At 40.7% G+C, this 16,656-nt stretch overlaps 1 protein-coding gene across 2 annotated transcripts; it reads right to left on the bottom strand.

The window, feature by feature from the left end:
• Positions 1-849: 849 nt before the first annotated feature.
• LOC137188979 (long-chain-fatty-acid--CoA ligase 1-like) lies at positions 850-16,586 on the bottom strand. Of its 2 annotated transcripts, none has more exons than XM_067598583.1 (21): positions 16,517-16,586; positions 10,868-11,252; positions 10,022-10,136; positions 9,286-9,350; positions 8,468-8,569; positions 8,172-8,271; positions 7,884-8,059; positions 7,395-7,427; positions 7,233-7,284; positions 7,043-7,116; positions 6,212-6,289; positions 5,965-6,099; positions 5,718-5,852; positions 5,301-5,396; positions 5,079-5,151; positions 4,831-4,919; positions 4,615-4,731; positions 4,369-4,512; positions 3,607-3,711; positions 2,308-2,379; positions 850-2,083 (listed from the first exon to the last, which is right to left on the bottom strand). In XM_067598583.1, the coding sequence occupies exons 2-21, from the start codon at positions 11,060-11,062 to the stop codon at positions 1,943-1,945; spliced, it is 2,097 nt and encodes a 698-aa protein (XP_067454684.1). In that variant the 5' UTR covers positions 11,063-11,252; positions 16,517-16,586; the 3' UTR covers positions 850-1,942. The 2 variants fall into 2 exon arrangements, with proteins under 2 accessions (XP_067454684.1, XP_067454683.1); XM_067598582.1 differs by lacking the exon at positions 16,517-16,586 and adding an exon at positions 13,243-13,359.
• Positions 16,587-16,656: the final 70 nt, after the last annotated feature.

Consider the following 16,656-nt stretch of genomic DNA (forward strand, 5'->3'; position numbering starts at 1 on the left):
CACTCTCTGGATTCCTCAAGACATCTGTACACATCTGTAAATATGACCTTGATTTATTTTGCATATGGGTCTTAACTTCCTGGACTATATCCCCTGATTTCTTTCTCTTGCTGTTGTTCAGTATGCATAGATTAACTTCAGCTTCTGGGATTAGTCATGATGATATAACCGCCCAACAGATAATTTTTTAACACTTTCATGAAACTTTCTCTATGTGTACTTTCCATATCATCCTTTCATCTGACTACATTTTGAGAAACTAGAACTAAAAAAAGTTTTTAACTTTTTCAAGAGTTTTACCATATCTTTGTTTATTCTGATTTGGCAGTTTATGTTTGTATCCAAATATCATGTAAACACAGCAGTGTTATGAGGTGGTAACATTTAAAAATAACAAAAAAGCTACAGCTTAAAATGAGAGTTTATGATATTAAAATTACAACTTACTTAAAAATTATTTACAAAGAAATCTACTTCAAGACAATTTGCAAAAATTTTGGTTCTACTGGGAGCAAAATGGTTTAATTACCATTCTGAATAGCAGGCAGTGTTGAAACCATGGTTGAAATTTTACTTTCAAAGACATAAATGAAGACGAGAACTTGTTAGTGCAGCGAAATTAAGTAAAAATGACTAAAAAACCTGTTTTAGTACCTAAACAAAAGTTTAAAGTGATGTTTTTCACTAATCTTGGTCCAGTGCACATAAACAATAAAATCCATACTAAATGAAATACTTTATGGATAGAATTAGTCTTGGCTTTATGATTCACAAAAACTGAACTAGATGGTACTCGGTCCAACAAGATTACAGTTTCCTGATGGAGCAAATGACATAACTAGGATCAAACAGCTTTTAGATGGTTTTTAATTAAAACTTTTACAAAATAAATCTGAGAGCACAGTAAAAACAATTACAGCGAGACCACAGACAAAAGTATTTCCATGAAATTAAAACCACAAAATTCAAGAGGACTTGATTCAGGTTGTGAACAATGATATTATGACATTTACCTTTTCACCCTAATAAAACATATAAAACCGGTTCATTCAACAAATCTCTTTCCTTCCTGTTACCATCATAAATAAATTAAGACATTAACACAGTTTCCCTTTGTCCTGATTGTGCTTTAGTACGTGAATTCCCTGTGTACAGCTTATAGCTTTGTTTGCATTAACATTAATATGGCTCACTCTGCTGGTTCCCAGGATCCTAACTGGACCCGAGCTTATTCATGAAAAGAGTGAAGGACCCGACAGAAACAATCCGTCTATCCTTTGTGGGTTTCAACTTTCAACTGAACAAACTCAACAAACACATTCAAATAAAAATCATGACATCTGACAAAAACAAAACAAAAACATCTCATCGAAGACACTGACGTTGTGTTGTGTGAAGGGTGTTCAACCCTCACTGAACCCGTTTTAGTGGTCCGAGTTTTCTCTCTTCATCTTTAAAAGATAAAAAGTGTGTGTGTGTGTGTGTAAGAGGTATTGTGTGTGGTTCATGATATTGAGGTCCTACTGATGCTACAGAGCTGCACTTTGATATTTCCCTTTAAAATGCCCTTAATGCAGATAATATCACAACATAGCTGATTAGAATCAACAAATGATCACATAATTTGTACTCTACATAGCTTAGGAAAAACGATTTGATCGATGGACACAATCATTTTACGCATAAAATCTACTCTGCACCCACAGAGACAGTTTATGCTGCGCCATAGATGTTATATATCATTCATTTTGTTCTAAAGGCTTTGAGTTCCATTAACAGCTACATTACCTGCTGCTCCTGTTGTTTCTAATGTTACTGGTCATGAGGTCTAAACAGGCTGATGATCCTTTTGGTCTGTGAGGAGGACTTTGCCTTGTACTCCCTCTCTCTCTTCCTTTGCTCTCTATCTAAAGACCTTTGGTAGAGCTCCCCTTCTCTTCTTCTACATGTTGATCCCAGTGTACAGCTCATCTATCTGGGATCTGAAGTGTTGTCGCATTTCATTCCTCTTGGCCTTCAGCGTTGGAGTGAGCAGGCCGTTCTCGACTGAGAACATCTCAGTGTGGATACAGATATCCTTCACCTAGAGGACACACACATGTTTTGTTAGAGAGGATAATCATGTCTTATTGCTGGTAAAACAGCGTCTCATGCTTGATCAATGAGTTACTAAGAACGTTGTAAAGTGCACACAACTATCTCCTGGTTTACAGGCAGATGACACATCTATCTGTATATGCTTTACTTCAACTGTTAGTCGTTAATGAACCTCAGCTGACTGACAGATTGACTGAGTCAATGTTCTACCTGCTCAAAGGACTTGAGGCCTCCTTCCTTGCCCAGCCGCAACATGTCCTCCAAGATGGCTGCCTTGACTTCCTGTCAGTAAATGAAGATACTTCAGGTGAAATTATCTTTCATAAAAATACAGACACAGCTCTGCTGAGCACTGTTCTAGTGCGTAAAGGACAGTGAACACTGTCTACATGCTGCATGGTTTTCATCCAGTTAATGTGATGTGGCTGTTACGCTTAACTCACAAACCACATTTCAGTCTTCGAGTCTGTCTCAATACCCACATTTGCGGTATTTGCAAGTACTCAAGTGGCTACTTGTGTGACATATTTTTGGTAACTGCCACAGTGCCCAAGTACCCATTAAGACCACAGGAGTGTGGAGGTTTACCAGAGCTGGGACACTTTTGATTAATAAGGACATCCTTTCACTATTCTGTACATGGTGCAATCCAGCCCAGATGAGTTGTTGAAGTAGGAGTTGGATCAGGACCAAATGGTGTTACAGTCAAAGTCAGATGACAGTAAAATAAAACAACACATTCAGGAGCTGAGAGGAGAAATACAAAGCAATTATATAGAATCAAGCTGTCTAGAAGCATGTTTACTGCACATAAAAGAGACATAACACAACATTATTATGAAATGTTTCTGTCTGATAATGGAACATATTTCTCAAAATCTTTGATAAAGGAGATATTTAATATTTATCTTGACAGTGACAGTGATGTGATATTATTCTTAATCTCATGAAGAAGAACAGATTAATTATTAATATTACATGATAACCACGTGTGGAGGTTCTGCCATAACTTATTGTTCGGATATTAATAATAATATTCATGTAAATCCAACATGTCATAAACATCAACTTCTTGTCTGATTATTGTCAGCCTATAGGTGCACTACTGACAACTGCACTGGTGTTATATAATATATTGTAGTGAATTACGGGATACATTTGGCTCTAAATATTGTTTTGTAGTGGTGAAGCATCAAGTGTGGGTTAAGTGTAGTGTGTGTTGGATACACTTGCCTACAACCTGGAAGAGGATCTTTTAACAGCCAGTATGAACAGAAATGATAACAGCAAACAAAACCTCTTTCAATGGGCACCTGACTGTTGTTTTTAGACAGACTTAAAAAATTGTGTACCTGTCCTTTAAGTACTCAGGAAAATGGTCTCAGACACGAAAACACAATCCAGCACAACACCACAAACTACAGCTTCTAAAAAATGTCAGTTAAATCACCACCTTAATAAAAATGATAAACAGTATGCATGCAGTCTGTATGTCTTGTGGAGTATTACCGCTCTGCCACATAGTTCTTTGTAGCTGCCATTCAGTCCCAGGGTCCTCTTGGCCCAGCCAGACAGGAACTCAGGATCAGGAACCACCACTGCTACCAGACACGCCTGAAGACAATTCATACAAATTAAATACAGGAGGGATTTTCAGAGCGCTTTAATTTACATGTTATGAAGTGTAGTTTCACCAAAGGGCATCACAGTTAATGGCAGTTTAACCGAAAATAATTTCACAGAACACATACCAGGGTTTCCACCAGTGTACTGCAAGCCCAGTGACCCACCAGGCCTAAGCATCACGGATTTAACAAAAAAAAGGAATTTTATGATATTGTCTAAACTAAAATGTGTTATACAAGTGGCATAGCTCCTTTAAGGAATAGCTCATTGCGTAGCGAGTATGTGATTGAGAGAGAGAGAGTGTGTGTGTGACGGTGAGGCTGCAGTGACTGGAGAACAGAGTATGAAGTTATCAGTATAGCTGTGAACAGTGCAGTGTGTGTACAGTCTAGGCTATTTGTCAGTAAACACATGCTACAACTCCTCAACACTCAAACCAAGTTCTCGTGTCTTGCTTGCCACCCGGCTGAAGTGAAGGGGTTTAGCTAGCAACAACTTCGGCTCAGGCTCACTTTAAGGACCAGCTATTCTCATTTTATTGACAATCTCAGCCGCTATTCCGAGTTTTTCTCAGCATCCCTCCCCAGCTGGGCCTAACAACTTTTCTGGCGGAAACCTTGCACACTCAGAATTTGCTCCACCTACCTGCAGACTGTCCCCGTGCACAAAGACCTGCGCCACTGCATCGCTCCTTGTGTAGATATTCTCTATCTTTTCAGGAGCGATGTACTCCCCCTGTGCCAGCTTAAAGATATGCTTCTTCCTGTCCACGATCCTCAGCGTGCCATTCTGTGCAAACACACACACACACACACACTCTGAATGAACATCTGTCCACATATTTACATATCAGGCTGTCAGAGATACAGAGGAAGCATTTGTTGACCCTACCGGAAGCCACTTCCCAATATCTCCTGTGTGCACCCATCCGTCTGTATCGATAGTCTCTGCGGTCTTCTCCGGGTCGTTCAGATAGCCCTGGAACACGTTAGGACCCTTCACACACACCTACAAACACACACAGACAGTTACAAGTGTGTATGTACATTATTCTATTAGATTTCTGAAAGACAGGACAGTGTTTTTCCACGATGACGTATGTTTCACCTCTCCCTCTCCATTCACAGCCAAGTAGTTCATCTCAGCCACATCCACCAGTTTAACTAAGTTACAGGGAAGAGGAGCTCCAACATGACCTGGGAACATGAGGTCAAGATAAGTTCTAGAAAAGCCAATTAATCAGTCAATTCATCACGTTAACAAGGCGACATTTTGGAGGGTAACAAAAAACCCAACACATCTAGTAAACTCTAAATCAAGTAGCTTTCCTTAAAAAGGCCAGAAATGTGTTTTACCTGCAGTCCAGTCTCCAGGCATGGTCAAAGTGCATCCTGCTGTACACTCTGTTTGTCCATAGCCTTCATAGAACTGAGACAGAGAAAAACACTCATTATTACTACACACAGACATGCAAATAACTGATATGGAACAGAGAAGGAGTGTGAAAGAAACATTTCTACATATTACCTACTGCAGGACATTGCAGAATTATGGGAAAGATGGTGCGTGTGTGTTACCTGACAGCCTATTGCAGCTCTGAGGAAGCTGAGGACAGTAGGAGAGACGGGAGCAGCTCCTGTTATCATAAGACGCACACGGCCTCCGAGGCTGGCCTGTAGAGGGCAGCACACTACGTTTAATACTTGACAGCTGGATCAATCGCATCACTGAAAAATCAATGTTAAAAGGTCGATCAAACAGATACTTTCAACCCTAAGATGCAACAAAATGTCTTTATCCTTACTGGTTCAACTTACTGAACACTTTCAGTGACAGGTGCTTCAGGATGATAACAATGTATCTTCTAAAAACAGCCTCCAGAAACACACATATAACTTAAACCAAACGCTATATGACTTAAGTCAGTGTTTGTAAGGCCTACATGTGTCTTCAGCAACCATTCAACCATTTTTAACTGTGCCGGTTCAGTTTACCTGGACCTTCCTGAAGATGAGTCGATCCCAGATGCTGTCTCTCCTCACGATGCCTTTCAACAGCTCTGCTTCCTTCCGCCTGTAGGCAAATCCCAGCAGCCAGCGCTTCACAGAGGTGTTGGCCTGCCCAAAGATCTACAGAAGCACATACACGAAGGCTCAGCAGAATAATCAGGAGCAGCATCGTCATCGTTTGAGTTCATGCCGGATAAATGGAAGTAAGGTGACATCTTGAACATTCACCTACCTTGTCATACATTCTGTTTAGGAGTCGGGGTACGACAGGGAACACGGTAGGTTTCAGTGTGTTCAGGTCATCTGTCAGCAGACGAATGTCTCCCTGGAAATATCCGATCCTTGCTCCCTGCACTAACATCACTCCCTGTCAGCCATATCAGAAGGAAAAAAAAAAGTCATAAGTCAAGTCAAGACAAGTTTTGCAGGAATACTGATCTGTCTTTAAAGGGTGACTAGGGGAAACTATGGGAACATACCTGTACTATTCTCTCAAACATATGAGCCAATGGAAGGTATGAAATGTGGACATCACTGGGACACAATGGACAGTTATCCTAAAAGCCGTACACACGCAGATGGGAACACAAACGCACGGACGAGGACACATGGACACAGATATACGAACACACACACACATACAGACAGGGATGGAGAGCGGTCAGTGTTAATGTTTGTACCTCCACCACCCTCTCAAACATGTGGGCCAGAGGCAGAAAAGACAGCATGACGTCCTCTGAGGTGGTCTGAGCGTAAGACTGGAGAGAGGAGGGAAGTGTTTATCAAAGGGAGGGAAGGTCTGAAGTGTCGATACAGTGGACTGATGGTAAGAGCTCACTCTCTTCTCTTCTGTCCTTGCTTTCTGTCTCCTTCTTCCTTTCCTTCTCTTTGCTCCATCATCCATTTATTCTTTTCTTTTATTTTTTTAAACCAATAAAGATCAAATCTCTCTAACCTCTCTTCCTCTTGTTCTTACTCGTCTGACTATCCTGTGCTTGTCCTGCATCTCACTATGTTTCTAACAACCATTCTGACTTCCTCCTGCCATCGAACTTACATGGAACAGTATTGTCTATGACAGCACAGTGAAATAAAAAACCAACAGCTCGAACAACGTTGGTGAAGAAGGTGTGAGCAGTGGCTGAAAGTACTCAACAGCTCTGTACTGCTCTGCACAGTCACTGGGCCACACCTATTTTTGAGCGATGCAGTCAAACCTGAAATATCTGGTTTAAATCCTTTCATTCAGAAATGTCATTATAAAACATTACTGCGACTTTAACGGCTCAAGTGTTACATCAGCGTCTCACCTCTGTTATTTTGATGAAGGCTGAGCAGTTGGACACAATATTCCCGTGTGTCAGCATAGCTCCCTTTGGATTTCCTGACAGTGCACAAACATTTACATGTGTATTTAGAGGGATAGTAGTAGATATACAGTATATTTCAGATAGTGATGAAAAATGATATTGTGTGTGCATGTGTGTGTGTGTGTGTCACCTGTTGTTCCACTGGTGAAACAGATGACTGCCATGTCCTCAGGTTGGGGAGGCTGGAGGGATGTGGGTGTCAACGGTCAAACAGTGCCACATAACACACAGTATCATCGTCTCTTTAAGTATTAAGTGGTAAGAGGTAAATAACAAGCCGATGTTTACTTACCAGTGGTTGGTGATGGTTGGCTTTCCCGATAGCCTGCGCAACAAGAAAAGTACAAAAATGCATTATGGATGGAGTCCAGTGACAAAGAAAATGGTGAAGATGGCAAAAACTAAAAAGTAAGAAATAAAAACCTAAATATGGATGAAGACAAGAAAACTAGCAAATGACAAAGGAAGAAAAAAGGCAAGAACACAAGAAATAAAACATTAAAAAGATAACAAACCAAAACAGAAAAGGAGCTAAGCATAAAAGAAGGTAAAATAGGAAAGCACAAGATAAAACCAACAAGAACGCAAAGAAACACAGGAAAAGTTTAAGTGAAACTAGACAAGCAAGAGAGAGAGACACGCAAAAAAATGCAAGGTTATTAACCAAAAACAGGAGGGAGGAAGCCAGAGGAAGAAAGCAAAAGTAACCTAAAAGAAAGAAGAAGAAATAAAAGTAACAAGCAAAGAAAGACGGAAGCGGGCGCAGAAACCTCCTGCTGACCTCCATCTCCTGCAGGCTGAGGATGTGGATTCCAGCTTGTTGCCCTCTGTCCACCAGCTCAGCACTGGGGGTCCCCATTAGAACGATGGTTTTCACGGTGTGTTTCCTGTCCTTAACACAGTCCAGTACTAGGTTAGCTTTATCTGCCACGTCGCACACTATTGTGGAGATGGAGGCTGCAGGAAACAACATACAAACAAACTCAGTACCTCCATAATGAAAACACTGACGTACTGTAGGAGGGCATTGAAGTGTGCATATTTCTGTTGTTGTTGTTGTGTTGTTTACCTTTGTCTATAATGTAGTGGATGGCTTCTGTTCCCAGTGTGTCGTACAGAGGGACTGATACCAGAGAGTAGGTGTAACATGCCAGCTCAGTGATGGTCCACTAAAACCACACACACACAAACAAACAAGCACTGGTTTTAAATTCATACTGAATAGGCAAATTATTAGCAGGTAAAAGCACTTATGTCATTTTTGGGCCAAAACTCTATTAAGATTATAGATTCTTTACTAATATGTTTGACTAAAGGTTGAACTAAATGACTGAAAATCACTGTAAGGCTTTAAAGTGTCTGCACCTCTGGTCTGTTCTGAGAGAAGATGCCAATGTAGGGGTCTGTGGTCTTGGAGTGTCCTTTATGAAGAAATGCAGAACCCAGATTCTCCGTTCGCTCCATTACCTAACATACACACACACACACACACACACACACACACACACACACACACACCGTTAAAGCTGCACTAACAATTAACATTCGTTCTACCTCATTATCAGTCAAAGATAAGGCCACTGAGGACATAAGGTGTTTTAGGTCTGAAGTAATCACATGTACTGTTACTATCGCAGATGACATGTTATTGGCTACAACTTTTACTGCAATTAACTGACATAATCAGCCAACAACTCAGCACAATGTGTTCACTCATTCACTCACTGAGGTGGTGCTTGGATGTTTCATTATGAGTAGTTCAATGAAACTGATCAAATTGAGCTAATATTCTAATTAACTAATAATCTCATTCCCATTAAAGTATTATAATGATGTAAGAAATTAGATAAAAGCTACAAAACCCAAACATAAATGACAAAATGAGCCAATTTCAAGGTGTAGAGGAGATCAAGAACATGTGATTTCTTTGGTCCAGAGCCTGTTGGATCTCAATAGTACACTGAAACATTATTCTAAGCAGCCACAAAGGTTCATGATTAAGAAGCTCACATGGCTGACACATGGAAAAAGGCATGCAGGTTATATGCGCCCCACCTCTTGGTCAGCTTCACTAAGAAACCACCACTGTGTGTCAACAACTTCCTGCAAACTTTTAGCTCTACTGCTGTCCAGCTGGAGGCCATAATGTTTTTATAAGGTGAGCTGCTGATGGTGAGTGTTACCTCTCTGTAGGACATCCATTCATAGGGTTGTTTGGGTTTCCTGGAGCCCAGACAGGGACCATTATCTGGAGGATGATGTACACAGCGTGACAGGATATGGGTCAACAAATGAAAATAAACTAGTTTAAGTAAAAAGAATAAGCTTCAGGTAAAGTAAATGTAATGTGAAGTGAACATTGTACTCAGCAGAGGGTGCTCTATGTTTACTGTCGTGGCAGGGTAGCAAGCGCCTAAGTTTAAAGCTGGAGTGTGGGACTTTTGTCTCCTCTTTCTGGCAGTGAGAGTAATAATAAAAACATTGTTGGCACGCTTACATCATAGGCTCCGGCGTAGCCTACTCCGTCGCTACTGTCGTGGCTGTAAAAAGGTGGATAAACTGTTTTGAGCGTCACACAACCCCCCCTCCCCCGAAATGACTCGTTTGCTTTGCCCAAAGAGCATGTGCAGTATGCATTCATCTGGCCAGAGCGGGAATGTCACACCAGACACCAGATTAAAACCTACTGTGAAATACAGAGAGATTTATCTGGACTTAATCAGCATTGTGTGAACTCGTTTGGCAAGGGCTCGAATGACGTTCATTTATATTTAAAAGTTCCACACTGCAGGTTTAAACTCCATGTATGAGGAAAAGCTTGTATATTTCCTGGTCAATAGCAAGGCTAGCAGGCTCTTGAGTAAATCTACAACTGAAAATATATGCTCTCATAATCATATAATATTATTTGTGACTTACTGGAGACTCGAGCCCCTCTGAGGAAGAACTCATACATTGTTCTGGCATCCTCATAGAAATGTGTAATGTGACCGTCTCCATCCAGCAGAGCTGATCGACGCACCAGCTCTCCTCCCTGATAAAAGAGACAAATGTGGGTTATGAAACCTAACGTCCTGATCCTAAAGTTATTCCAACATCAGATTCAGTCTGTGTTGAATCTTGCTTTTAAATTGAATTCATATACAATACTGACATTTAATGAAAAACCTCTTTCTAATGAAAAACTCAAAATCCAGCCGGATACTTTCAGTTTCTCAACAGCTCAATTTTAACTGAAGTTCACAGCTGTGGTATGCATGAGAAACACACACACACACACACACATAGCAGACAGCTGTTTGCCTTAAGTAAACAGCTAACAGCAGCTCTACTTGTTCTATGAAGTGCCACTTGATTGTACACTCCACCCTTTGTCCTTAAATTGCATACCCAAGTCAGGTCAGGGTTGTGCCTGTGTGAGCATTTATTACTCAATCACATCACAGTTTGCTTTAGCACTATTGACATCATAAACTTTACATCTGTAATGTAAACTGAAACAAATTCATAAAATTTCAAAGTTGTTTTATGCTTGAGTAAACATTTGTGCCATATAAGTTAAGTACATAATAGTAGTAGCAGCCTTTATGGAAAACACTTTCTTGCATCAGCTCTGGTTAGTCTTCATTAGCTTAACTGTACATTCTTTGGCTTTTAATCAGAAACAGCACATGTCTGGAATCTGCAGAGTATAACTTGATAGGTGAATGCTGCTTTTGTGTAATCCCTCAACCTTTCAGATACTTGACTCCGACTTAAACTCACCGGAACCTCGACTGACTGCATGCGGAGGTTGCAGACAGGAGGGAGGGCCTTGGGCCGTGTTGCCAGGTAGTAGGTCGTCGCGGCAGCCACTGCTCCCATGCTGACTAACGTAGTGGTGGACAGACCCCTGACGTACTGACTGACATTGTCCAGATCTGGCAACCCCAGCTTCTGCAAGAACTCCTGGCTCAGCATGATGAGGCAGGTGTGTGTGATGAGTGTAGCGAGTAGCTTTGTGTGTGAGTGTGTGTGTGTCAGATGAATGTAGGGCTGGAGTGGTTGCAGTACAGTGTGTTGGATAACAGTGGGCTCTCTCTGCTGGCCCTGAGGTGAGGTCAAGTGTTACAGGAAGGAGTGTGTAGAGGGATGCTGGCCAGGAGGGGACCTAGAGAGAGAGAGAGAGAAATCAGCTGAGTGATTACATCCATTAATTTGTGTTTGTTTATATTCTGATTACAATTACAAACTAGTTATAAAGCATGTGTACTTTTTAGGACTCTTGGAAGCAGCTGTTATTTACTCATATATCTTTATATCTTGGTTAATACAGTATCTACAGATGACAGTGAAACATCTGGTTCAACATTTATTTTTTCAAAATGAAAAGTGTGAGTGAAAGTAGCTCTTGTAGCTACACTGGTGGAATTATTGCTTTATTCTGTAAAGGCAATGTTCTAATGATATTTCAGCAGTAACACACACAATAAAGCTCAGAGCAACAGCAAAGATAAGCATGAAAGCATGACAGTATATCATGAGTCAAACTCAGATTCACAATATTTTAATTGCACATTTTGCACCCTATATCCTTCATCCTGTATTTTTAGAGCCTGGGTGTCTAGAACCGCCTGCTGTATTATTAGAGTGATTTATTGAATTGCATCCTGGATGAGGATGATTATTGCTATCTGGCAGTGCAGATAGTTTTGGATTTATCTTCAGTTTTTTCAGACGTCTGTCTCTGAGATTTCAGCTGCCAACTCAATACAATCAACATATTCCTTCCTTATTCTGTTCCTCCATCACTTGACATAAAATGCGTTTTCAGACTTTTTTAAAAATCTTGAATACGTTGCTGAATCCAAACTGGGCTGAATAATAAATACAGAGACCTCAGCTGCTTTCTACTGCTCCTACTGTAGAATAATAACAGCCTGCATTGTTCAGCTGTGGCTCATGGCAGTATAATTAGATCATATATCATATATTTAGCAGATTTTCTTTTGAAAAGTTCAGCAGGTGTCAGGTGTCAGTTTCCCATGGTGTGTGTGCGTGTGTGTGTGTTTCACAGGTGGGGAAGATGATTCTTAGCGTTGTAACAAACACACACACACGCACACACACACAAAGCCAGATGAGGTTACAGAGCAGGCGAGCTGAGGTGAGGTAATGTGTGTTTAAGAATAAACAGATTAATCTTTGAGCGCAACACAGTGTCAAGTCAACCTGCAGGTCAACCTTGAGGATGAACACCATGACTTTTGGCCCAGACTCCGAGTTAACAAGCTAAACTGACAGACATCACCGCTTACACCAACACACACACGCTGTGGAGACACAGACAGAGCTCTTACCACATCAGGTAGAGTGTTATTTACTCTTCCTCCCCTCTCTAGTCATGTCAGCCATTTGTCCACGACACACACACACACACACACACAGACAGTTTCAGGCCTGGGAAAGCCGCTTTTTACTATTTCCTACTGGCTGTACTGACAGTCTGTTTTAACATATCGGTTAGAAAACAAGTCCTGCAGCCACAAAGGAATACTAGTCTGTTACTATTCCACACTTCATAGAAATGAACATTCACTAATGATGGATGGATGATATATGGAAGGTACGGACAGTTAAAGGAACCACCGGAAATGGAAACGACCAGTCTTAGCCACATTCATTCATTTTGTACACTAATCAAGCCACAGTGGCCTCAAGTGACTATTATGGGATGATGGCAAATGCTTACATGTAGTGTAGAGAGTCATATCATTAGTTATCTGACTCAGTAAACTGTATCTAGTTTGCAAGTCTTGTGTCAAACCCACAAAAAAAACACTACGATACAGCTCAGGTGTTACAGCACAGGAGCGTTCTCAAAGCCATTTTTGTTTTGGGAAGTTAAGAAGAATCATCAGTCTGAAGGGTATTCTTTAGACTGTATGTAATTGCCATAAATCCACTCATCCTCAGTCACTAAGTACATCAAAGTTACCATGAATATGCTTCAAAAGCTACTAATAAATTACAGCACCAACTCTAAGCTAGAAAAATCAGTACAAGACTGTCTCCACTTTCTATAAGCACAATGCAGATGTATCTCTATATGTCAGTGTACATGTCTTCATACAGGACTACTGAATTTATCCTCCACTCACCTGTAACACAAAGCTTTCCTTGTTCAGCTGATGGAAACGCTGCTGTTACTGCTGCTACAGAAACCGACACACGCTCTACTCTCAGGAGGAGGATGCTCTGATATACTACTTGCAAAACACCCACACTGACTCTGTTACAAAGTGATGTGTAACCTCAACTAATCCACCAATCAAAGGTCAGACCGGCTCCAGGCGGGGCTTCCGATTGGCTGGCTGCGAGCAAGACGATCGGTCTGATTGACTCAAAGACTTGATGTAAACAATCAATGAACTTATCGTTGACAAGATTAATTAGATAATAAAGTTTACTTCTCTTTTATCCAGAGAGCTTTCATTGTGCATCAACACATCCTGTTTATCTTATTAAACAAATGTATTATGTGTCTTAGATTGCGTTACGAATGAATGGAAGCACCACTTCCCCTGACCAAGTGCCTTGCAGAAAATAGGTTCCAGCAGTTGCACCGGCCCCCCCTGACCTTTCCCCCAGTGACCTATGACTCATGTGCGGTCAGCTGAGATCATTAGACTGGATGAGATAAAAGCTGATCACTGCAGGAAAAACTGCAGAAGATAGATAGGCGGCCGTCCTGTTGACACTGTGTCGTAACAGACTGTTGTTTTCTTCATGTTGGGTCTGTGTTCAAGAGTCTATTAATGTGTGTCTATGAGCCACGCAGAAACTGACGCTTAGCTTGTTAGCAGTGCTGCAACTGCACCGTCAGTTACATGGAATAACATAATTAGGACTGAAACTAACATATTTTGGCTGATGGTTATTCTAATTGTTTCTATCTGTGACTCAATCAGCTGAGACAAAGGGGAAAAAAATCTTTTATTTCCTGTTGCACTTATCTTGTACAAGACTGGATTGCCAAGCAGGCAAAATATGTAACTGCCTCAGGGCCCCGAACCCTCAGGAGCACTGAAGATCCCAGCCTGAAGCACAATAAAAAGTCAAACCTGGCCCTGTCTTGCAGAGAGGCTGTGTCTAGTTTTGAAGGGAACATGTTACAAGTGTCAGACGTACAAGTTAAACATTGTCAAGGTCACAAAAGCTGAGGTGAACGCCTGGGGAAATTAAAAAAAAAAATTGAATTTTGCTCTTTACTTCTGCAACAAGATGACATCAGCTCATTTTGGATGTCCATAAACGTGCCTCCACTCCAGCCTACAGTGGATAATATAAAATGTACTTTTGGACCTCATACAACAGTACAACTCCAGCATTCATCTGTCTTTGCATTTCACCATGTGCTGCTTTGCTGTGTGCTGTTATGCTGAGAAACTATTAGAACATTTTAATGATTTGTAAAGCAGTTACTGTTCAACCACTATACAATCTTCACTGGCAGGTTCACTCATCATCAATGATGATAGATGATCTATAGTCTATTTGTGGTCTATTTATGAATGTGAGGACAAACACAAATAGTGTTTACTTGATTAGTCTGAAATCTCCAATATTTCTTTAATAATCATGCAGTATTTTTTCAGGCTGACTCTTTTTTTGAAAATGTCACAAGCACCAAATTCATAGGATCAAGCCAAAGTACCCTAAATTAGAGTTGCAACTATTAATCGATTAATTGTCAACTATTAAATCAATCACCAACTATTTTCATAATCAATTAATATTTTTAAGAAGAAAATTTCCAAAGTCTCTGATTCCAGCTTCTCAAACGTGAATATTTTCTGGTTTCTTTAGTCGTCTGTGACAGTAAAGTGAATATCTTTGAGTAGTGGACTGTTGGTCGGGACAACTCATGACACCTTGGGCTGTGGGAGACATTTTTCACCATTTTCTGGAGTAAACAACAAATGAATCGATTCATCGAGAAAGTAATCATCAGATTAAACGATGATTAAAATAATCATTAGCTGCAGGCAACCCTACCCTAAATAAATATGTGCTATGTTGAGAAACCTAAAAGCAGGATCCATTCAGCAGAGATGATTTTGCAGCTGCCAAGATCTGCATCCTCTGTTATTTCACCCAAGAGGACTAAGACATACTGTATGAAATTCTCATTTTTATACTAGTACAACCTAATGACACAAGTACCATATACAATGAATAGACAGAGAGACACAGAGAGACAGAGAGAGAGAGAGAGAGAGAGAGAGAGTCCACTTTAACTTCCAACCAACACATGCCAAGACAGTGCGGGTAGGAGGGTCAGCAGGTTCATACACTGATCTGCTCCAATATGTCTGTCAACAAAGCTTAGCAAACAGTTTTATAGGAACATCGCATACACAGCTCATATGAGGATGTTTTTATGACTGAACGCGTGTTATTCTGCATGCCTGTGGTAGTCATGAAGCTAAGTAGTAATGGGGGGAGGGGGGCTTACTATAGGAACCAATGAAAGTAGGGTGGGTTCATGACTGTCAGCCAATCAGAGACGAGTCACCTTTCACCTCAAAACCTGCAGTGAGCCACTTATATCCCCCCAACAGTTATCAATACACAGTGAAATATCACCGTGCATTGATAACTGTCTGCCTGGAGACTTTACATAACGACACAGTTATTTTAGGTTATTTATCTAAGTTACTGTTGCATTCATGCATACGACCATACACACACACACACACACACACACACACACACACACACACACACACACACACACAATGCATTAGAGCGAAATAAGGTCGTTAATGTTAATGTGCAACATGTCAGTTAAGTTATAGTTCAATCTACCTCGCTGCTTCGTTTCACTTATGATTTAATGGCACAACCACCAACAATCACTTTCAGCGTTTAGTCAGCAGTGACTGGACAACAGTTCATTTATTAAACTGTTCAAGCACCAAACCGTGGATAAAGTAGCATTAATGGCAAAAAAAAAAAAAAAAAAAATCAAGGTCAAGTTTATCGAAAAGGGAAAGACGTTGTACATAAAGTTTTACATCTGCCTGGAGACATATTACCGTGTAATTATCCACAGTGAGCTGTGGTGATAGAAACAGCTCTGCTCGGTGGGACCAGCACACACAACCCATTCTTTAATGTTTATAAAAGTGCGCGTGACAAAGCAATACAGAAAATGCTGTTTTTCTGTCACGGGTCTGGAATGCATATATTACCATAAAACTGCCAGATGCCAGTGAATGAGTCCGCCTGAGCTTTCTCTCAACACTGCTCTGCTTTCCTTTCTCATGCTGAGTTTGTACAAAGTAACGAGCACGCGCTACAGTCAGTATCATTTAGTTCAATAATTGTAAAGTAGCTGACAATAATCATCTTGTATGAAGTTCTCCCCACCTGTTAGCGGCAGCTCTCCCCGGCTTCTTGCTCCTGAACACGCGCGGAGCGCACAATAGTAGTACGCGAGTGTTAAAAACTACAACTTCCTGCCACACGTTTCAAAATAAAATCCGTACTATTTACATATGTTCTTCGTA

Source organism: Thunnus thynnus, chromosome 9 (assembly GCF_963924715.1).
Source record: "Thunnus thynnus chromosome 9, fThuThy2.1, whole genome shotgun sequence".
Lineage (NCBI taxonomy): Eukaryota > Metazoa > Chordata > Actinopteri > Scombriformes > Scombridae > Thunnus > Thunnus thynnus.

Coding starts and splice junctions, on each gene's coding strand:
- LOC137188979 (XM_067598583.1), bottom strand. CDS start 11,062: ATGCTGAGCCAGGAGTTCTTGCAGAAGCTGGGGTTGCCAGATCTGGAC. Junction 4,920..5,078: donor GCCTGGAGACTGGACTGCAG/GTAAAACACATT, acceptor TCATGTTCCCAG/GTCATGTTGGAGCTCCTCTT. Junction 3,712..4,368: donor TGCACGGGGACAGTCTGCAG/GTAGGTGGAGCA, acceptor AATTGTCTTCAG/GCGTGTCTGGTAGCAGTGGT.